This window comes from Falco rusticolus, chromosome 8 (genome assembly GCF_015220075.1).
Source record: "Falco rusticolus isolate bFalRus1 chromosome 8, bFalRus1.pri, whole genome shotgun sequence".
Taxonomy (NCBI): domain Eukaryota; kingdom Metazoa; phylum Chordata; class Aves; order Falconiformes; family Falconidae; genus Falco; species Falco rusticolus.
Window position 1 is genome coordinate 55,809,770 of NC_051194.1, and position 23,640 is coordinate 55,833,409.

The window sequence follows — 23,640 nt, forward strand, 5'->3', positions numbered from 1 at the left end:
TTTTCATCATTTTGTTCGCATTTCTGAACAAAGTATCTGGTATTTGTTTTTTAAATGGAATGTATGGATACACCAGCACGTGTGACTATGATTATGCCCCTTGTGCATGTCTTGACTGCAGTCTTAGGATGACCTTGATAATTTTCAATTTGGAATAACTGATGATGATAGTTATCAATTTTTGCAAAAAATAAAAATTAAAAGAAGTCTCTATGTACTCCCTGACCAAAGGACTTTGCATCACCAAATTACTTTCTGATGATCTTTTCCTCAGTTAAGCTTTAATATTTTTTTTTAAGAAATAAAGTAACAAGGCTCTGTCTTGCTCACAAATGCATAGTTAAACTACTTCTTCTCAACTTCAATTTTTAACATCTGAGTAAGGAGAATCTTAGAACTGTGTGTAATAATGATATAGGCAAGGCCAAGCTGTGATTTAGATAAACTGATTTGGTTGTTTTCTGTTTTGTATTAAACTATACTACGTTTTTCTCAGATGTGGGATGATTTAGATCAGTTCCACTTATCTATTCATTGCCTTCTGTATGTTTTGACAAATGAATCTCTTGCGTCTTCCTCAAGGAAAATGAAAGCTGTAGACTTGCTCTGAAGAGCCCTGCTATCAGAAGTAAAAAGGCAAGCTTATTGTAAACATTTAGGACAGGAAAGAAAAAAAAGATTTCTAAGAGCTTTAAGGGTAAATTGTCTTAATTGCATAACAATTTCCATCAAGACAAGATTTGTATCTTATTAGGGAGAATTAAATAATGATTTGAGACTCTGAAGTTTGGTTTACAAGCTCTCCTACAGAATTTCAGCTTGATCTGGGGTAAGTCACTAAATTCTCATATGGTTCAGGCTCTTAACTTTTTTTTAAAAAAACCCCAATAACCAAACAAAAGAATGCAAAAAAAACCCCAAAACAACCCAACAACAACAAAAACACACAAAAAAACCAAACCCCCAAAACAATCAAGCTGTAGAGGACTGAAGGCAGTGGGCTGATTAGCATTGATAATGTGCAGCTGTGGCCTTGCCTCAGCGGCAGTGGGTTGATTGACATGGACGATGTGCAGCTGTAGCTCGTTCCCACTAAGTGGTTAAATAGCCCTGAGGATGGTGGGAGAGGGGGTTGGATGGAGGAGGAGCAGTGTGGTCTGACCTTTGGAGGAAGGAGAAACAGCACAGAGAGTAGAATCTGACCAACGGTAGAGCCTTGTTGCAGCTTACTGGTTTGTTTGTGTGTGCTGCAACAATTGGAAGGCCACAGCTGCCTGTTATCAATGCTAATCAACCCACTGCCTTCATTCTTCTACATCAAGCTGTTTTTCTTCCAGTTTCTTTTTGTGTATAAATCTGTGGGGTCTTAGGGTAGGGAATGCTTTTATGAGTTCATGCAATCCTGATTTCTATAGAGCTCTCTAGGTAAACTATAAGAATCAGTAATAGATCCTTTTATTACTTGGGGGTGTAGATGGGTTTGAATTATTACCTTTGCCAAAGATCTAGCATTGGGATGTCTTCCCTGTACATAGAGAACAAATGGAGATAATGATGCTTACTCCCTTCTGATAATGTTTTTGAGAGCTATGGAAATACTTCATGTAAATGGACTGAAAGCCATGGCTAACTTCTCATGAGTGGCCGATGGTCTGTTACACCTGTAACTTCAGGTAACAATGGCGGTGTAGTTTCTGAATGATAATTGACAAAAACAATGTACCAGTTGCTTTTGCCATTGTCAGTGACTGAGGACATGCATTTAGAATGGTTTTGGTTCACAGAGATTCTTTCTAGGACGCTATTTTAAATGTAATGTTCCTTGCCTTTTACAATAAAGTAATAGGATGTTTAATTTCACAGGCAGGAAACGCATTACTTTCCTCTCTTACATCAGTATAAGAGGGAGCTTAATAGCTTTTCATGTTCGTCATAGTACAAATGTCTGGTACAGTGCAGATACAAGAGTGAAGAAAAGTATAATATATTGCTTTGACTCCTTAGCATTCAGTATGTGCATTTCTTGAATTCTGGTGTGCCCATAACCCTTGCTGATGCTGAAGCGGCACCAGGCTTTGCAATCAATGTTTATAATAAATATGTTTCACAAAGCCTTGTTGTGCAAAATCTCAACTTGTGTAATGGGTTCTCTGTTACCCTTAGGATTTAGCAAGTGAAAATAATAGAATAAGGACTAAATAATGACACTTCAGTGCCAAAATTTGTTGGGGGAGGGGAGCTATCTTCATATTAGATTTCTTGAGCATTTTTATTGTAGAAAGTTTTGAGGATAAAGATACCACATTTATTTCATAGTGATAAGTAATTGTATCTGGGGAAAAAAAATCTATACTGACCTTTGTAATTTCATAGGTAGCTTGGGTTTGTTTCTTTTGAAGAGCTCAGAACGTACATACAGAGCTCTGCCTCACATAAATTGAAGTACCAATGAAGCTTTGATAAATCAATACAGTAATAATATATTTTGGAAATAGTGTGAGAGAATACTTTAAGGTGGTATCACTTCTAAACTCTTTGGTAGCTTTCTCAGGCAGGAAATCAACTCAGCAACAGACTTGATATCTCTAAACTGTGGCTTCTGCCTGGTGTGTACTGGGGAGCTACCAAAATCAACATTTCACCTGGCCATGAAAAGTGATACCACAGTTCATTCCATTCAGACCCTGAAGTATGAACCATAGGTATGAATCATCTTAACAACTGGGGCTGACTCTCATGTTCTAGTAAAATAAAGGTTTATCACAGCAAAGGAGGTAAAAACTACAATTTCAGAAATATTTCAGATATTCAGTAAAGGATGATAGAAATACTAATGTTTTTATATTATACTCCTTTTTTTTTTTTTTACTATATTTGTGAATTATGCCGCAATAATTTATGGCAGTATCTTCTAAAGTAGTTTCTGGGGTTTTTCTACTGAAAAATGCAAGATACTCAGTCACTTCTATTCAGAGTGCTTAGACTTTCCTAGAATTGTTTGTCTCATATGAGTAAGTCTGGTTGCATGTAGTAATTTGTTTTGTTCCAGAAAGTGAGTAAGACAGAGTTTACAAAAAGCATGTTGATTGTGTGTTTTTTTTAATGTTATAAATCTAGTTGCTCAAATTTGTAATTCTTGAAAGGTAGAACTTTGTAAGCCAAGGAGCACGTAAAGCTTCTAAGATTTATATGAAGGCAGTGGCATGTATTGGGACTATACTCACTTTTATTTAACCTCCTTGGTCTGTGTATAGTAAATAGTGCAGACTCACTTTAATCATTCCTAAATTTGGAAAATGTATGGCTTTTTCTTGAAACTGGCTTCAGAGATCTGCAGGAATATTATGGCTGAAACGCAATCAGAACTTGACATGTATTTCTATAAAAATTTGTAATTTTAGCCACAAACATGTTATGATTCCTTCCTAGAGTAACAATGAAAGATTAAAGTAATCTTTAATTGTTACTTATTTGTACTCTACATATTTATTTCCAAATTCTAAATGTTTCTGATTTATTTTTTTTTTTAGGTTTTTCCCACCACATAGTTAATCTTTCAAAAACTTGTTCTTATGTGTGAGATCAGAAGATTTTAAATTCTTTTAACAGTTATCTTCCACAAGTTTCAAATAGATGTTAAGAATTTAGGTGTTCGTTTGAAGTTGATTTTCTTTCTAGGCTACTCTTTGCTTCTTAGTACACCCCTAAGTAAACATAAGTAAGTGGAAATATAAACCACTCTGTATTTAGACAGATGGCCAATCTAAGTGAAATGGCTAGTTCAAGATGCAGGTGTTTAGTTAGCACCTTGGTACAAGATGTAGGCATCTCTCTCATATCTGAGTTAAGACAACAAAGGATCATTTTCATCATCTGCTCTACATGTTTCCCAGATTCTGTCTTCTTTTCCAGTCAGGTAAGGAAGATTAAGGAAGGAAGAGTGGTGCATGTAGTCTACCTTAACCTTAGCAAGGCTTTTTGCGCTGTCTCTCATACCATCCTTACATGTAAACTCAGGAATTGTGGAGTAAATGAGTGGACAGTGAGGTGGATTGAAAACTAGCTGAATGGCAGAGCTCGGAGGGTTGTGATCAACGGTGCAGAGCCCAGCTGGAGGGCTGTAGCCAGTGGTGTTCCTCTGGGGGCCAAGAAGGCCGATGGCACCCTGAGGGGCATGAGGAGGAGCGCGGCCAGCAGGCGAGGGAGGTGATCTCCCCCTCTGCTCTGCCCTGGTGAGGCTCATCTGGAGCGCTGTGCCCGGTGCTGGGCTCCCCGGTTCGGGAGAGACAGGGAACTGCTGCAGAGGGGCCGGCGGAGGCTACAGAGATGGCGGGGGGAGTGGGGCATCTCCCTGGTGAGGAAAGGCTGAGGGAGCCGGGCCTGTTCAGCCTGGAGAAGAGAAGGCTGAGAGGGATCTTATCAGTGTACACAAATCCCTTAAGGGCAGCGGCAGGAGGATGGGGCCAGGCTCTTTTCAGCGGTGCCCAGCGGCAGGACAAGGGGCAACGGGCGCAAACTGCAACACAAGAAGTTCCATCTGAATGTGAGGAAGCACTTCTTTACCCTGAGGGTGACAGAGCGCTGGGACAGGCTGCCCAGAGGGGCTGTGGGGTCTCCTTCTCTGGAGACATTCAAAACCCACCTGGACGTGTCTCTGTGCAACCTGCTCTGGGGCAATCTGCTCTAGAAGGGGGTTGGACTGGATGGTCTCCAGAGGCCCCTTCCAACCCTGACTGTTCTGTGATTAAGACCAATGTCCTATGTCAGTCACCACTGTGAATCCCTACAATACCATGGAAATTGACTTGCCTTCTGGGGATGTGTTTTCTGAGTATCAGTAAGGCAGTTTGAAGCTAAAGTTTTGTGTGCCTATAAAAGCTTACAAAATAATTGCACAAGATAATAGTATTGAGAAGTTTTCCTGCAAGCAAAACTCAATGTAGCTTCTTAGCTTCGAAAAGGAAATATAAATATGGTTGAGATGGAACAAAAGTTAGCAGTGAACATCTACAGTTTCCATCAGACCCAGTCTTACTTTTTGTATAATCAAGAACAAAAAAAATAAATAAATGAAAAACTAGATTTTGGAGTGCTTTTATTAGGCTATGTTTGTGATTGAAGTCATAATCCACTGAAACATATCTTCCAGGTCCTGGGTCTGTAATAGATGTGCTTATACTGATCATTAAGTCATTAGCTTAATTATTTTCATAATCATTTTAAAAGTTTGAATCAGGTTAATAGCATCCTTATAGAACATGCAATATAAAGAGCCTCTGAAATGGGAGAGGAAATGATATTCTTTTGATAGTCTGTCGCTCTGAAATCTGCTGTATGCTCATTCCTACAAATTAACAGGATGGCTACCATCAAGTTAAGTGCAGACAAATTCTAAAAAAAAGTTAGTGGTTATCCCTGCTGTGTGTGTACATTTTCAGATTAAAATACATTGATTTTATTCTATTCTTAATCTTAGTGGTTGATGGGCATTTTAAAAAGTATGGTAATTTCAGTCTTTCCTTTAAAGCTTCTCACAGCAGGATGTCCTGAAAGTGTTGCAAACAGGAATCATCAGCTAAGTCTTCAGGAAACTGTATTGTCTTTGTGAGTGGTTTTCTAATAGCTAGTGTAGTCTTTAAAATATATTGTGCATGCTTACCCTCCTTACATTCTTTAATGACAATCTATTTTTAATAAAGCCATTTAGCTTGGTTAATTAGAGTTAGCAATAAATCCTCTAGCCTGCTGACTAATCTTAGAAAATATCTGAGACCACACTGCTTGATATTGAGGCTGCAAGATTAACTCTTATGTATATATGTATTTAACTATTTATCAGCATTATACTAGAAAGAAAAGTCTGTTGAAGAATACAGATCTGCCTCTTGATGCAAGTCATAGAGCTCACCTTCATGGAAGATAATGGTAGAAAAAAGACATAGGCCATGGAAACTGGCTCATGCCAGTAATCTCACAGAGGGAGGCTGATAAAACCTTCATTCTCAGTTCTAGTCCAGTGTTTTATGTCAGTAGCATGGTACTAATCTTACCCGGTTTTTCCCTCAGCGTGCTACTTGCAACCACTGAAGATTCTTCCTCTACAGTTCAGCCCCATGCTATGATACAGCTTCTCTTCATTGCCTGGTGTATCTGAAAGCTTTGTGTCATCCTTGCCCTCAGCTTCTGAAGTCTCACGTCAAAGTAGATCATTATTAATCCCTCATAAACTGGTACATTGTACCAAGTATTTGCATTTGCTCTTGGAACTTAGAAAAGCTGAAAAAACTCTCCTGTTAAGAATATCGCTGGAGCAGACTGTAAAGCCAGCACAGACTCACAGATACGCTCAACTCAATGCAGCCTGATCATATTTGTATAATTGCCCTTCTGGGACATGTCAACTGTGCAAAGTTGACACCAAGTGGACTGTATAGTCATGACCTCAGACTATGATCCACTGCTGAGTGGACTGCATAGTGATCTGCGGTAGGTCTGAGACTTATTCTGAGTCCAATACTAAAAATACATACCTTTAATTCTGTCAGTTAGCTCTGTCATCCAGTTCCATAGCAACACATTTTTCTTTTGGTCTAGAGCATTCATTTGTTATTTTAAAGCATTTGGTTAATCATTAATAATAACTGGATGCTCAAATGTAGTTAATATCCTCACATGCAGATACAGACCAAAACCCCACTCACTACATTCTGTATCAAGAAGTAATACCAACTCTTTTCAGCAGAGCTGATCTTCTTGGAGTCGTGCCATGAGTTTTGAATACCTTTGTGTGTTGTTAACCTGCCTAAAATCCTGCACACTTAATTCAAGCTGATTGTAAATGATAAGTACGGATTATAATGTCTAAATAGGTATTTGAAAGTACTTTGAAGTCTTTTTCTTGGACTTGAATATCATTAGGAAGGGCTGTTCTGTCTATTTTAGGGCCAGTTTCTTTCTCGGCCCTGTGCTGAGTAATTTCCTGGTTCCCTGTTTGGGAAAGCTGATGTTCGTGTTTCCTTCTGTCCAGAATCCTCCTCATGCTGCAGTCCCTTCTGCCCCTTATCTGGCAAGCCAGTCCTGGCTCCAGAAAATATGTATTCTTTTTGGTGGAGAGCCTGCAAACTCAAGTCTACTCACATCTGATTTGAGCTTTGTTTGAGAAGGTTTATTGTGAAAACCTCAGCCCCCTCTATCTGATGGCATGAATGCTAAATATCAGGTCTACAGTAAGGTTCTTGATTAATAGCAAGAACATCTCTGCTGTGTCCAGGGGACCAGATTTTCTGCTCCTAAGCTGGTACAGTCCAGCAATAATTCTGTGGTTTCTTGTCCCTCTAGGTTAACTGCTGGAGCTGGAGAAACTGAGCTAACAGTTCAGGGTATCTTAGTGTGCTGTTGGTGTTCAGTATCTTTGTATTGTCGTGTCTCCTCAGTGTATGTATCTGGAGGATTTGGAACTTTTTGAGAATCTGGTCCTGCAGTGGATCTTAAGCATGTTATCCATGCATCTTTCCTGAGCAATCCACTTTAATCAGCATCTGATTTTGCCTTGCATTATCTGCTGATGATGTTTTTCTTGATGATTTCTTTCATTTGGTAGAAGTGACAACCTGTACAGCATACTCTTAAGATGTCCTATTCCACTTGATAAAGTTATCTTCAGAGTTCATTCTAAATTCACGTCTAACGTATAATTAGTTTCATTTGAATTACAAAATTAGCTTTCCTGTTTGTTCTTGAAGGCACACACTTTCAGGACTGAGACCTCCTGAATGTTAGATCTGTCTTTGTCCTTTTCTGATGAGCAAACAAGAGCCTTGAAGAAAGAGCTTTCTCTCGGGTCTGTAACTGGTTTTTACAGAGGCACAGATTCAAGGCAGGTGCCATCTCCTTGGGTTGCTGCTTGGGAGAGGCTGTTGAGCTGCGTGTCTGGGACCTCCTGCTGCTGTAGTCAGTGCTGTTGGACCGCATCAGCAGCTGACTTGGAAAATGTTTGCTCTGAACTGCAGCCTGGAGTTCCAGTTCCCTCTTCAACAAGTGTTACGGTGTTGGTGAAGGTTAATTGGGGATTACGTGGCATGGGTGAAACTCATCCTTCAGTCTTTATTCAAGCAGAGAAAAGGGTCTTATCAAAGTAATGGTGATCTTTGGGAGATACAGTCTAGATCTACATGTATAAATGAACTCAAAGGAGAAAAAAGGTTGTTTACCTGTAGCTGCATTTGCATACACAACCCCCCTTTCTTTTGTGTTCTTATGTTTTTTCCGCTTATAATAATAGTGGAAACTTTCATTAGCTGATAAATCAGTAATTACATGACAGATCATGCTGCACTGAGCTTGGTAGTAGGACTAAATCTATTCTTTTCATTTCCAGTATGGGAGGTGTTCATAAGGGGGGGGGGGGGGGGGGGGAGAGAGAGAAGGAAATAAAATAGAGTGATTTAGAAAATGAGTTGTTCTTCCATTCCAAATTGAAGGAGCTTTCCAACTGTCAGTTGATGAAAGGTTTCTAGAAGTTGATTTCTTTTAATAATGAGACAGTCAGTCCAGTGCCAGGTAGATTTCTGCATCTTAAATTTGTAGTTTAAAACTTAATGGTAAACAATTTTAAAACTTTTTTTTTTTCTGTTTAAGGAAAAATAATTAATTTTCCTGAATTTTGACTTTATCTTTTGATTGTCTTCTACAAAATACTTAAAAACCAAAAATTGTCCTGAACTTAGTATTTGATTAACTTAATAAAACAATTTAACAGCCTTCCTTTTTAAACATCATACCATCTTTCAGTAGCAGGTACAGAAATGACGTTGCCGTTAAAAGAATCAGGCCAAGTTTTTGTCACTTACACCCACATCATTACACAAACTTTATGAAGACTATAATGACAGCAAATGTTATTTGCCATTTTTTACCGTATCCACAGTGTCAGGTTGCTTCCTTCCTATTGCTGTTATGTGGAACTATGTAAGTGGGGTTTATTTCTGTTTTGGGGGAAGAAGGGATTTTGCTGGTATAAACAGTGAAATTATATTTGGTTGTAAATAATGATTAGTACTGATGGTTGATCTCTTTCTAGAGCAATGCTATCCTAATAAAATTATTCAAAAGTTAACTCATATGAATACAATTTTAAAAGAACAATCTAACATATCTCATGGTATTCACTTGTTCACTACGGACCATGCACTCAGCTTTAACAATATATATATAAATCAATAAAGTTGGGACAACAGTGATTTAAAAATAAATTGATGAAAATTGATCAGAGGAGAAAAATAGAGGGCAAAAACATGACAAAATTGTGTTTTCAAAATAATAACATAAGTAGCATGTTGTATAAACTTATGCAGCATTTCTGAGACTTAATTATTTATTTTTTCTACAGGATTCAGAGTTCCCTGTTGATACTCAGGTGAACCCATACTTTGTGCATGCTAAAGAATACACTCAACCCCTGAAATCTGGAGAGTATAAACTGAGCAACGCTTTAAAAGTGCACAACTTGGCAGTGAACTGGTAGGAGCCATTAACAGTACATTAATTTTATTGTTATATATGTGTTGAGTTTTATTTTTCAACAGGTCATTGAGAAGTGTTTGTTTTAAGTAAATTTCTGAAAAACTACTGGCAGCAGTCAGGGGGGCATGCTTTCTGAAGAACGTGAAAGTGGAAAAAATGATCATGAAATCTAGTGGGAGCGTAAATATAGTAAAACACCTGGCCAGAACTGTTTACAGATAATGAGATTCATCTTTTATGTAAGAAGGGTGGGATTTGGTTAGTAAATATAAAAATGAGAACCAGAGATGACTATAAACTCTGGTTCTGGGAAAGTGAATTATAATGCTGAATATTTTTGCAATTTGTATTTGATTGCAGTTTATTCCCTTGGGTCAAAAATCAGAACAGTTTAAATTTAGATTAGCTTGAGCGTGCAAATAGCCTGTAAGCAATGACATTTCAGGGCTTGCTAGCTGCAGCTGAGGAAGAATAAGCATAAAAATATTGGGGGGGGGGGGGGGGGGGGGGGGGCGGGGGTTGTTGTTGGGGAGTGAGAGCTAGTAGCAAAGTTCAGACAATTCTGACACATTATCTAGGTATGAATATATTTAAAAAATAATCAGTACTTTTGTCATTCAAATAAACCTTAAGTAGCTTGATGCTGTTCTTACTGTATTCAGACTGATAGTAGATTAGGGAGATACCTTCAGAAGTAAAGAAAAAGTGTGTTCCTACACTTAATTTTAGAAGCTTAAATTCTTGTTGTATCCAGGAAATATAATCCAATGTGGTTATATTTTTAAAAGTACAAAAACTTGGGCAATGTAATTCTCATGCAGATTAAGAGTTTGACAATTGATTGACTCACTAAAAAAAAATATTAGTGTTGTGGGGAGAGAGAGTAGTACACCATATAAACACTACACAAAATCAGAGCCCAGGAAAGCAGTGGTGTAAGTTAGAACACGGAACAATATTTATGCACTTAGTAATTATGATGGAAAGGTCACAGATACTTCTGTAGGTGGCTGCCCGTATTTTGTCATAAATATCCACCATGTTGCTTTGAGTTTTGGCCTAGCTAGCCAGGCTTCTGCTTAGTCTCTTAGATGCTCAATTCTGATTTTCTGTCTGGTTAATCCATAACCTATATTTGTAAGGTAATATTTTGAATAATTGTCTCCTGTATTGTATAGTCATTGTGTTCCAGTCAGGAAAGAAAACTGGCAACTGGTGTCTCTGTGCTGCTACTCTGAGGAGGCTGTAGTAAATCCACTCAAAATATTGCTGGGTTAATGGGCTTATCTGAAGCTGCAAGAACGGTGTGTGTTTAAAAAAAAAAAAAAAAGTGTGTGTGTGTGTATGGATAAATAAATAAATCAGCCTAGAGGAGCAAAACACTTCCACACTTGGCAGAATTTTCAGTGAATCTAGTGGAATAACCATCAAAATGCAACTTTTACAGGCTACATCATTACAAGATTTACATTTGTGACAGGCTACAGAGGGACAAGTCTAAAGTAATGATTTTCATGTTACTGTTTGCCTTGGTAAAAATTTGCCTTTACCTGGAGTAGGAAGCCAGATTTGAGTTGCAAATTACTTCTGAATGTTGTTGCAATCTACTTGTGAATGTTAAAATACATAATATGTAATTGAAAATAGTAAAACCTCGTAGGCTAGTCAATAGCCTATGGATTCTATAGGAGACAGAAAGGATATCTCCACCTTTAGCTGAAAAATAACAGATAAATATCATACATGTTCATGTAAGACTATTGTTTTCCTTAACCTTCTTGAATTATATTTTTATGTCTTACTGAAAGCATTATTCTAGATCCTTATATCCAGCGCTTCTAGTTATTGCTAGAAGAGATACTTTTAGGTGCTGTGGAATTCTAAGTATTTTCTACAGTTAGTAACAGGATATCACACCTTAAGGATACAGTGCCACTTGAGAAAGCAATTTACTGGAATAAAAATAAATTGGATGTCTTTAAACTTATTTGGAAACATTTTAAAACTTGCTTGGAGTAATAGCAACTAAATGAAAAAAAAAAACCCAACAACCCAGCGAGGATGTGTATTTAATTTCATATACTGGCCATATGATGTTGACTTTCATGTAAAGATAATGTTTTAAAGAAAGTGAGAACCTGGGATAGTGCTCTAAAATTAACTGAAATGCCTATTTAAAAAAATGTACAAAATACAAAAGCACATAAAAAGCCGAAAGATTTTTAAAGGGTTCATAAAAAAATGTACACAATGTAATTGAATTTTTCATTTGCTTAAAAATCTATTTGTGTACATGGTGGAGTGATGTTTCTACACATATAACCGTGTCTGAAAAAAAGCATTTAAAATTTATGGTCACTTCAATTAACAACTATTTCGCCTATCTGAATACCACTAATTAAAATCAATCTTTTTAAGTGATTGAGGAGAAAGATTTTTGTTTTGTTTGTTAGTGCTAAAGGCTGTATTGTAGCCTGGTTTGTTAAGGTAGGCCTTTTTTTGAAAGCATGTCCTACAGTATTTATTTTTAAAACACCCTGCCCAATTTCAAACCAATTTGACAGAGGAATAACACTCAGGATGTACCCATGGGTTTCAAGAGAACAGATCTCTGTTGAAGAAGGGGTCCCTTTTAGTACCCTATTGCCTGCAGGTGGCTAAGAAGTCATAGAGGGGAGAGAAGTTGCAAATAATTCTATTTTGGGGGGGAAGAACTTCAAATGGAGCTTCAAATACTTTTAGAGGCTATAGAATCCCATCTCAATGCACACAGAGCTTGGGTTATTCTTTGTTTGACATGGCAGCTGTCTGGTCCTGAATCTGGCTTTGCTTGGAAGTCTAAGAGGCTTTCAAATGTATAAATCAAGATTTTTTTTTGGAGAACAATGTCTTAGATTAAACTCTCTGTATAGGAAATTAAGTAAAAATTGCCCATTTAAAGAAATTCTGAACTTTCATTAAATGCATTTATATTAATTGCAATTGTCTATTTGATTTTAAAGACAGAAGGTGGAATTCAGTATCCAGAAAGGATAAGAATTAATTTTTTCTTGTTGTTCATAAGGTGGATGGAAAACACTCTATTGACTTAGGAGAACAAATCTGTTTTTTCGTGATTTAGTTTTTTCTCATCAGAACCAGTGCATGAAAAGGACAACAGAATCTGGCTCATGTATGTATATTATTAGTTCCTTTACATTTCTTTAGAAACTGGAGCACCTGCAAATCCAAATTCATGGTTATTATATGCCATAAAGCTGATGTTCTTTAGACCTTCATCAGTATTCGCTGAAACTCTTATTTGCAGAGGGGGTAAAAACCCCCCTTGGGGAAACCATGTTTGTTTTCTGCTAAGCTGAATGTTTCCCATTTTTCAGGTCATTGCATGGGCATTCCACTTCTGCATTAAGCTCACATTCCTCCAGTGTCCTTTTAAATACCCTGGTAAATCTTACTCTGCCCACAAGAATCACTGTAAGATCTATAATGTGTAAAAGATCTTCCCGATCTTGCTTACTGTTCACTTTCTCCTCACCTGCTGTTTGCATTTTTCATGTAACCCCAAGAGGTTTGCATGGCTTACCATGGAAGGTACTTCTACAGTCACCATATGCAATACTACATCTGTCATGGTTTATATTTTCTTCACTTGGGAGAAGAAAGATGCTCATACAAACACTATTCAGTGCATTTTTAACTGTTAGGAAAGTGTTGGAAAATAGGAGAATGTTGTGCACTGTTTTGGAGAGGTGCTTATTTAAGATGCAGCTGAAAAATTAGCAGAAATGGGATGAGAGTTTCAGATTACTACAATATTATATTTAGAATATAACATATTTTGTAGATAGAAAATAGTTATTTCTGTTGTTTAAATTTCAGATAAGAAAATTAATGTTGTGAAAACACTGGCTATTTGCAGTTTAATTATGACCTTTTTAAATACCCATTAACGTGAGCAGAATGACGATTGAAGGCTCCATCACCTTACCTTTTTTATTATTTTTTTAAGATGTCATTGGCTCATCCTCTTCCTTCCCTCCCATGCCTCACACCAAGGTTACAATTCTCCACTCAAAGCTTATTTGATGTTTATCATGTATAGTAATTGCTGTAAAAATGCCACTTTTGATTGTGGGTAAAATTTGTAAAGTAGATGGCCTAATATTTTAGACGGATGCTTTACTTAATAAGTCTACCTGCATAAACAGAAAATGTATTGTATGTTATTCTTGTTTACGTGTAACCTGATTTTCCCAAATCCTTTATCCTTGTTTGATATTTTGTAAAAGAAAAAGATAGAGAATTGCAAATGCTCTGCCTATGCACAGTAAAAATATGAGGCTGGAGATAATAATGAAGAAAAGCAAATACAAAATGTTTAGTGATTATCTAGACTTTCCTGATGGACTCAGTAAAAGATAACTTTTCTATAGGGACTAATTCATCATTATATCTTATTATACTAGTTTCCCCCATATTTTATCAGTGGATTCCAGAGGAGATTTTTAAAAACTTATCTCCTTGGGAACCATGCAAATTGACTTGCAGCGTAAAATTGTGTAGGTGATTATATGAGACTTATTCACAAATTGAAATTGAAGTTACAGTCTTGCAGTGCCTTGTGCAAAGTTACGGAAGTAAGACTGCACAGAAAGTATTGCAGAACCCTGTACCCTTTCCCTTTATGGTTCCCCTCTACTACTTTTTCTCCTTCTTAACATCTAAATACATACGTACACACAGATGCATATACACATACGCACAGAGGAATAATCTTTACAGAAAGAGAATTCTTTGTGGGTGTTGACATGGGGAACTTCTTTTGAAATAGATTATATTCTTAATTGTACTGTAAAATGAGATGCCACTGATCTGCGTTGTCTCTTTAGAGTTTCAAGTTTTGATTTATATAGTAAGGTGGTGAGGGAAAGAGAATTTGGCAGTTGTGTGAAGAACCAGTTTTTTTGTTATGTCAGTCAAACTTTGCTATCGGGGCCGCACTCTGTTTTAGTCCGCTTTAGACGTACCTCCCAGGTTTCTATTTCATCTCCAAACTTCTGTTTTCATGGAGTTGCTTAGGGCATTGCAGGCCATTGAGACTGTGTTACATGTGAACAAAGTAACAGAAGTAGTGCAGATTATTTTTAAGCAAACATCTTGGTAGTTTTTTTTCTGTTGTCCCTCCCATTTGGCAAGAGCTGTGTATTAACATCTCAAAGCAACTTTCTCATGGGCTTTCTTTTCACTCCTTGATACTCTTCTTTATTGTGATCCCTGTAGAATTCTGACAACAGTTATCCTTATGGTTTGCTGAGACTGCTGCCTGTCATACTGACAGATGTCTCCCTTTTCCTTGTCTTCTGCCTATTTGTTTCCATCTCTCTGTTGTGTTAGAGATGGTGAAGTAATGTGATTTTGTTCCATGTCTGAACGATGCCAAGCAAAATAGGGTCTATCTACCAAGATGTGATCAGTCATATGAATCATATTCTGTCCTTGTAGAGCACAAGCTAGAAAACAGAGGATTCAAAGTCCAAAATTCATGTGGTGAAATCTCCTGTCAAAGAAGAAAAATTTAGGGAGGTAGAAAAATCCTTATTAATTATTTAAACCCTCTCCTTGCCTCCCTAGGGCATTAGAAAAGATATTTTTTTATTAAACTACATTTTTCCATTAACAGTAAAACTTTTCAATTGTGCCATCATGTGCTGATTTCTTGCATGAATAGCCAGAGTGAATTAGAGATTTGCATTAGCAACATTAGCTGCAGCTTAATTTTCCTACTGGAATTATACCTGTTTCTAAAGGAATATGACATACAGGGTAGCTACTGCATATCTTAACCTCTCATGCTGTAGCCATTTTGATCACATTAACTCCAACACAGCAGATTTTGAAGCTTTTTGGAGCATACCTTCCATGGATTGCTGGGGCAGTATGACACTCCCTAGCCTGTCAACTTTTGTGATTCAGAAGCCACCTGTTTGTTTTTTTTTTTTTTCCTGTTCACTTAATTTTGTATCTTACTCATTCTCATTTCCATTGCATGCTTCAGTGTCAAGTCCGTGACTGTTAAAAAGAAATTTTGGGTGTTTAAAAGTGTGGATTTCAAAGCTGTATCTCTGACAGTTAAGGTTTAGCTCCAGAACAGAATTTGTTTTCCTTATCAAACTGGTCTGGAACCTTGATGCATGTGCATTTCCCTGGGAGTAACCATCCCAGCATATGATCTTTCATGTTAGCACTTTCAAAATATTTATATAATTTGGCTCAGGCAAAAGAGCACCTTTCTAAAGATATCTTTATGAGAGAAGGCCCTTGTTTTCAGAACACAGACATTCTATTAAAACTAATTTATGTCCTTGTAATTCTGTAAGCAATGATTTAATATTGAACCCTTCAAAGACTTATACAATAAGGAATTAACTTTTTTGTTAGAACTGCAGATATCCCTTTTCTGTTATCATTCTTCAAAAGGCAAAATTTTGGTTATTTTTTCGACTTCTAATACTGAGGTGAAAGGTGAAGAAAATGAGTCCCATCTGCATATAAAAATACTCAGTCCCTTACTATCTAGGTATGACTTTACAAACTGTGAGGTGGATTGAAAACTGGTTGGATGGCCAGGTGCAGAGGGTGGGGGTCAGTGGCACAAAGTCCAGTTGGAGGCCACTAACGAATAGTGTATCCCAGGGGCCAGTACTGGGTCCAGTCCTGCTTAACCTCTTCATTAATGATCTGGACAGTGGGAAAAAGTTACCCTCAAGAAGTCTGCAGATGATACCAGACTGGGAGGAGTGGGTGGCACACCAGAGGGTCCTTGCTACCATCCAGAGGGATCTCAACAGTCTGGAGAAATGGGCCAGTACATTGTAAAGTACTGTACTTGGGGAGGAACAGCCCCATGCACCAGTATATGCTGGGGACTGTTCAGCTGGAAAGTAACCTGTCAGAAAAGGACCTGAGGGCCCTTGGTGCAAAGAAGGAGAATGTTACCCAGGGCTGCATTGCATTAGGAATGCTTCCGACAGGCCAAGGGAGGTGATCCTTCACCTCTACTTAGCACTGGTGAGGCCACCCGTGGAGTGCGGGGTCCAGTTCTGGGCTCCCTAGTATGAGAGAGACATACTCTTCAGATGTACTAGAGAGAGTCCAGCAAAGGGCCACACAGACACGCAGACTGGAGCATCTCTGCTATTAGCAAAGGCTGAGAGAGCTGGACTGTTCAGCCTAGAGGAAAGAAAGCACAGGGGTAGATCTCATAAATCAATGTGTACAAATATCTGAAAGGAGCGTGCAAAAAGATGGAACCAGGCTCTTTTCATTGGTGTCCAGTGACAGGACCAGAAGCAATGGGCACAAACTGGAGCCTAGGAGGGTCCCTCTGGACATTAGGAAATGCTTTTTCACTGTGAGGGTACCTGAGCACTGACACATGTTGCCCAGAGAGGCTGTTGGAGTCTTTGTTCTTGGAGATATACTCAAAAGCCATCTGGACACGGTCCGGGGCAGCTGGCTGAATGTAGCCCTGCTTGAGCAGGGGAGTTGGACCAGATGACCTCCCAGAAGTCCTTTTGAACCTCAGGCATTCTGTGCTTTCATTATATATAGAAATGCACATAAACACATCTGTAAACATGTATAAATTATATATATATCTAATAATACTTCTAGTTGTATGTGCTATTAATTTTAATGTCTTCTGAATAAGTGTAGAAAGAGTAGTTGCAGGATTGGATTTTTTTGTGTGCTGAAATATTCAAATACTCAATTCTGCCTCCTTTGAAATATTCAAGTTCTGCCTTTTTTCAAAAGTAGAAGAAATGTGAATGGAAGCTTGGGTTGATCCTTATCTCCTTGCATATATGCAAAGAAATTCAAATTTTTCCTCTTTTATTTCCCCTCTCCCCACTTTAACAACTTTTGAATATGGTTAAGGGAACTGATGCAAGAGGTGGTTAAATGTAGAATTAACAAGTCACTCAGTGCATCTTCCTGACACAAAGGAGAAACAAGAGCAACTCTGCCTGGGTCACTCTGGACAGATTGCTTGCAGCAAGTTTTTTTTTGTGTGGTGTTTTAGTCTGTTAACTTTATCTGATACATCCTGTTAAGTATTTTAGCATTAGATTATTGTTAATAAATGTGTGAGTATGTTTACAATATAGGAAATTCAAGTAATTTCCTTTCATAAGTGCTTGCATTAATGCTGGGGTTTTTTCCTCATGACTGAAAAGTTATTTCAATGGTCTTGATGAAAGATATAAAGGTATGTTTGTACTGCAAATAAATGAAGTTCCTATCTTCTTGCCAAAGAGCAAGTGACCACCCTAAAGCCTCAAAGTATGGTGAGCACACATAACACCACCTACGGTGGCATGGGAAGAATACGCTTTGTCTCGCCTGTTGCCCCAGCTGCATCTCTCTGTCCTCATGCAAGCACGTGTGGCTGATGGCAGGCACACAGACTGGCACGGAGGGCCTTTCCCCAGAGACCTGGTGCCCTCTCGGGCACAGCTGGATGAGATCTGTGCAAGCCAGCCTGGGCTTGAGCAGCTCTTTGAAATGTGGATGCCCTGCAGCCTAAGCTGCAAGTGCCAGCATGGAAACTCAAAAGCTGAGTCAGGGAACGAAGAGTGCCAGGCTGCAGTGGCAGTATAGATTTAATTTAGATCTAATGCGTAGTAAAGACAGAGTAGGTATATATATATCTGGGTATGTGCTCATATGACTCTACTATCCTGCTAGCTGAGCCCTCGTGCACGCACTTATCTCCCCAACAGCCCTGTGCGGCGGTATTATCCTCGTGTGAAATAATTCCTGCAAGATTACCTAAGTGGAAGATCCAGAAATTAAATTCATGTCTTCTGAGTCACAGTTCAGTGCTTTAACCTTCGATTTCAGAGTATCACTGTTTCCTATACAAATTAAGTTCTTAATTTCTTTCTGCATTAAGGCCCACATTGTACGAGAGAGATTATTTCATGGACTTCAGTCTGTTCATTACCGTACAGTCTCTGTAACAGCTTTAACGCAGTTTATATGGAAGTACTCATAGAAAAATGTCAAATGTAGTTTAGCTCCCTGTAATGCAGTTTAATAAGGAGAAAAAGGGAGCTCTCCGTGAATAATCAGTGAGAACTGTGTGGATCACACATATGATAAGCTCTCTGAGGGCTTGCTGCCGTGATGGTATGTACGCACAGCTCCTGGCTGTGACCCTTTCAACATTATTTGTAGCTTTTTCTACCTAACACAGTAATAATAAGAGAAGTAAAGCATCCCCTTAGCTCTATCTTTGCCTACCGTCCCGTGTCCCCCCCCTTCCCCCCCCCCCCTCCCCTTTTCCCTGGTAAATGGTCCTTTCTGTTCCTCTCTATCAGCTTTTGGCTATCATAGTCTTAAGAAGTCTTTTTATTTCTCATTAGCTTTGTCTGCAACTTTGGCCACAAGTGATTACTCCTGTGGGAAGGCATTTGCCATCACTTTAATGAGCAACTTGAAAGGGTAGCAGTAATAATTTGAAGTCCTATTGTGTTCTTTTGTGGTGCACACGTGAAATGAGCTGGGTATCACTGTAATTTTGTTAGTGAACAAGCATCTTTATGAGAAAACTAGAAAATTTTCAGGGAAAGTCAACAGTGGGAAAGTATATAGGTTTTTTGTTTTGTTTTACTACTTACCTTCATAGTTACCTTTGAAGCAGATTTTGCAGGAAAAACTGGAAGTACTTGTTTACAAAAACATGTTTGTAAAAAAGATATTGTCTTATCTTTATTAAGGCTATTGCATAATGTCCATAGACCAAAAGGTATGATCCTGGTAACTGTCAACTCTCCTAAATTTGCTTTATTTTCTTCTTATTCCTGATGATCTGTGGAGAAGAAGGGGGTTGAACAGATTTGGTGTTTAACTGAAAACAGCCTGTGGTGGCCCAGCTGTTCTGAACACCAAGTACGGTAACAACTACATATTTAATTAAAGTGTACTTATTTTGACCAAACATAATTTATCAAAAATAAAAGAAATCTTGACGCTTGTCATATGGTTGAAGTATTAAGTTTTAAGGAAAGGTATTTTGAAAATAAGTTTGTTTATAAATGTATTTTAGCAAGTGTGAACGAGAGAGTGATTTTTTGTTGAAATGAAATATATTGGTGAGCTTTAAAAAGATGCTAATTGACATGAGGGAATTCACATTGTGGAAATGTGGATTTGGTTGGTTTTTTTGAGTTTTGTTTTGTTTTTTTTGAAGCGCTTATTCTATTTTAGAATAGAAAAATGCTAAATTACAGGATTGGGAAAAGGTGAATAATATCTGTCTTGACACTTCGTTGACTTTGATGTGATTCTAGATAGTTATCTGCAAGAAGATCCTCAATTAATGTACAATACTGAAATTTTGTTGGAAGCTGAAAAGCAGTTTACATTTTTATTATATTTTTAGTACCCATTCAGAACTTGTCATTGTCCAGAAATGTGGAAGTACTTATCCAAGAAGCTTTATTTTGATTCCATATATATTTTTTTTAAGTTTTCTAGTATTTGGCAAATAATTTCTCCATGTAAAGAAATATATAACTTTGAAAAAAGGAAATTGTTTAAAGTAGTAAACTTTTCATGCAGTCACGTCAAGACTTGGTAAGTATCAGAGTCAGAAACATACATACAATTAGCCCATAGGTAAGCAGTTTGTTTTTTGGGAAACTGAGGATCATTGCGGAGTGGTGTTTCTGAGAACCAGATAGTGTTCAATGCATAATATATTGTGGTAGAAAAAAAGGAAGAACAACATAATGAAAAATATAATGCCAAATTAAAACTTAAATATTCTAAATATGTAGAAGGGATTTACATCAATAGAAGAATAAGGCATAATGTACAGAAATCAGTTGCTACTTTAAAATAGCATGTGAGGTTGTGCATGCCATGTTTTAATAAGGAATTCTATCTGACAAAACATTAATTCATTGCAATTAATACCACAAAGCAGTTCTCATTCTCTTTGATTGTCGCTATCTTGTAGAAATTGTGAATTTATCTAGTAATGCTTCTGATCTTTCCCTGTTCTTAGTCTGACCTATGAAAAGATACGTATGTATTACAAACCTACTGTGCTAGTGATTCCTTTTGTATTGGCTGAGCTAATAGAAACTGAAATCACCTGCCATTCATCTGTAGGCCAGTTTCATAACCTGAATGTAAAATCGCTAAAGGTTTTGGGTGTATGTGGTTGTGACTATTTAGATACAACACTAACACAGAGGTACATAAAGATGGCAGTTTGTATTTGCATAACTCTTGTCGCCTAATCCCTTCATCTTGGAAAATGTCATATTGATGTTTTATCTTGTGGGATATTAATATCTGCAGTTTTAAAATAAAATAAAACTTCAGTCGTTTTTTTCAGTATCTAAATATTTTTAAAGGAGATTTTCACTTATTTAAATGAACATAGTACTTGAACTACAGTAACTGCAGTGTCTCTAAAGAAAAGCAAGACAAATAGAAGAAATTTAAAGAAGAAAATAGATGTACTTTTGTGTTTGAGTGTGTAAATATCAAGCAGGCCAAAAAAAAAAAACCCCAAAAGAATTGTTGTGTTGTGGGCAAACCTGCTGCATTGTTGAATGAAAGTTTGTAAGTATGAAAAAGCAACAAGGAGAAATAGGTGTGAAAACTGAACTGAAGGAGTCACTACAAGAATGACATGAAGTGTTTCCTCAGGACATTCCATCGTTTGTGCTTCAACATGGTTAAGACGAAGCTTAATTTTTAATATCCATTATAGAGTTTTTTCAGATACTGTCTTCTGTATTTCATGGAATAACCTTTAAACTACCACAGAATGGTTGGGATTATTCCACATAGACATGTTAAGTCTAGATTTTTGCCCAGGACAGTGGAAGAGGAAAAGAGTGAAAAATGGCCTTAGCCAATTTTGTACATTCCGTGTGAAGATGAGACAGGACACAGGACAAAGCTCTGTGCTTAAAAATAATGGGGGATTTCCTTTCTTGACACTTACCAGTTGTGCTTGCCTAAAAGATGAGGTAAGACTGTACTCCTTTGTGGTTTCACACTACGGGGTGATCTGGACTGACTAGAAAAAGCATCTCCAAGGTTACAAATTCAGCATCTTGGGCTCTGCGTCCTTGAACGAGTGCTAGTTCTCGTGCACTTGAAAATACGCTGTATTACAGAGCTGTACTTCCAAGGCAGAATTATAGTTGAATGAAATTTAAGATATCATATTTGTGAAATGTCTGATATGATTGCCAAATCTGACCTTTTGACTTATAACAAATCAAATTATGGAATTACTCCATGCTTCTGCTACTGTCCCATTTGCAGGTGTGCCTGTGTATTTTCACATTTCATCTTTTACATATATGGGAGTGTACATAGTGAATGTGCTCATAAAATATATATTATTGCTGCTTTTATTTTGCCACTCCTACTGATGATTTTCTTTTCATTCCATTTCAATTTCAATGTTTTCTTCATGGCAAATTCTGAAAATGTCAGTATTGACACACTTTGAGCTCTGCAACTGATAAAATTAACAGAAAAAGCAAGAGCTGAACTCAGTTTGAAAAGTGAAGTTTTAAAAATGTTGGAAAAATATGTTCAAGTCTCATGGGAGGAGAGTAAATTCCCCTGGGTTTATGACTTGAAATGCTAAAACTGACTTCTAAAGGTTTGTTTCACCTGTTGGTCTGTTCTCAACACAATTCTTCATGTTCCTCTCTTCTGATTTCCATTCTTAATCTTTCAGAACTATCTCCCTGGAGGTTTTCTGCCACTCTGTTATAAAATTCCAAATACAATTGGACGGAAAATCCAGTGGTAGAAAATCCTTTATATTTTGGAGTGTTTTACCAAAGTCTGCCTTTAAAAAAAAAAAAGAAAATCCTTTTCAGTAGTTTCACTGCTGTACCCAATGCCAATTTTTTATAGCAATGTTTTAGGCCAAGTATCTACATATTTATTGCTGTAGTTAACAGAACTTGGAATAACACAACACTGCCAGGAATTCAGTGATAGATTTTAAAACTTTGTTTTGAAGGAGATGCTATAAACACGAGAGGCTGTGCACTGTCTGCAGTGGGTGCTTTTGTTTTGTTTCTTCCTGCTGTGAGAATGATGGTACGTCCTTGTAACAAGCAGGTGAAAGATGCATGACAGTGATGAATTGTGGTTATGGATGTATTTGTTGAATAGACTTTAATTGCTGCTGTTATGATTAATTAGGACTGGCACAAAACTAGAAAAATTCTTGAGCATTATAATCGGATCACGTAGGTTCTGTGCAGATCAACTAAGGAGTAAAGGATCGCTAAGGAGGAAAGGATCTCTAATGAGGGATTTGAGAGCTATGAAACAGAGCAGATGTATGGCAGTAATAATCTTACTTGAGTATTTTCACTAATCTGAACATTTTCAGGGGCTGTGCTCAGCTTCAGAGACAAACTTCCTGCATCACTTAAGTGCTCAAATTTTGATTCGGATCCAGCTTTCAGCAGCTACTACGCTGGTGTATAAACAAGCATCCATATTTCAGAAGAGGCCAATTCCCATGTAGATACATGGACCAAATGACTAGATTTCCTTGAGAAAGCTCAGCATGTTCTGAAAAACCTCATCCCGATTGTAGATGTTGCTAGAATTTGAAAGTCTGTGGAGTTTTTGGTTCAGTCTTAAGCTACATAATTAAATTTATGTTAAGATTTTTTCAATCGTCAATGTCAGACAGAGACTCTACTGAAGTAAGAGAGTTACAAACTGCTTCTGTCAAACCCGACAAAAGAACATCTTCATTTTCATTTTACACTAATTGATAATAAATGCTGGAACAGTACTTCCCAGATTTTCTTGTCTCTCTTTCTTTTCTTGTTTCAAAAGAATCACACTTAATACTCTAACTTATTATCAAAACAAAATTGATGGATATTTAAATTTCCAGACTCTGGGATGTAGGCATTTGCATATAAAAATAAAAATGTCAACCAGGTGAATATCTAAGGCTATGATCATCCTTGTTTCCTTGTGAGTGTTCACAGTCATGAAAGTTAATGGACTGTAACACTAGAAACCGAAGTTTCTACATTTGTCAAG

General features: G+C 37.4%; 1 protein-coding gene across 1 annotated transcript in view; it reads left to right on the forward strand.

The window, feature by feature from the left end:
• The window catches only part of SPAG16 (sperm associated antigen 16), a 413,429-nt gene that overhangs the window by 58,899 nt on the left and 330,890 nt on the right, over positions 1 to 23,640 (forward strand). Inside the window, exon 11 of the mRNA XM_037397615.1 lies at positions 9,389 to 9,519. Within this exon, the coding sequence (XP_037253512.1) occupies positions 9,389 to 9,519 (131 nt within the window). The remainder of the gene's footprint in view (positions 1 to 9,388; positions 9,520 to 23,640) is intronic.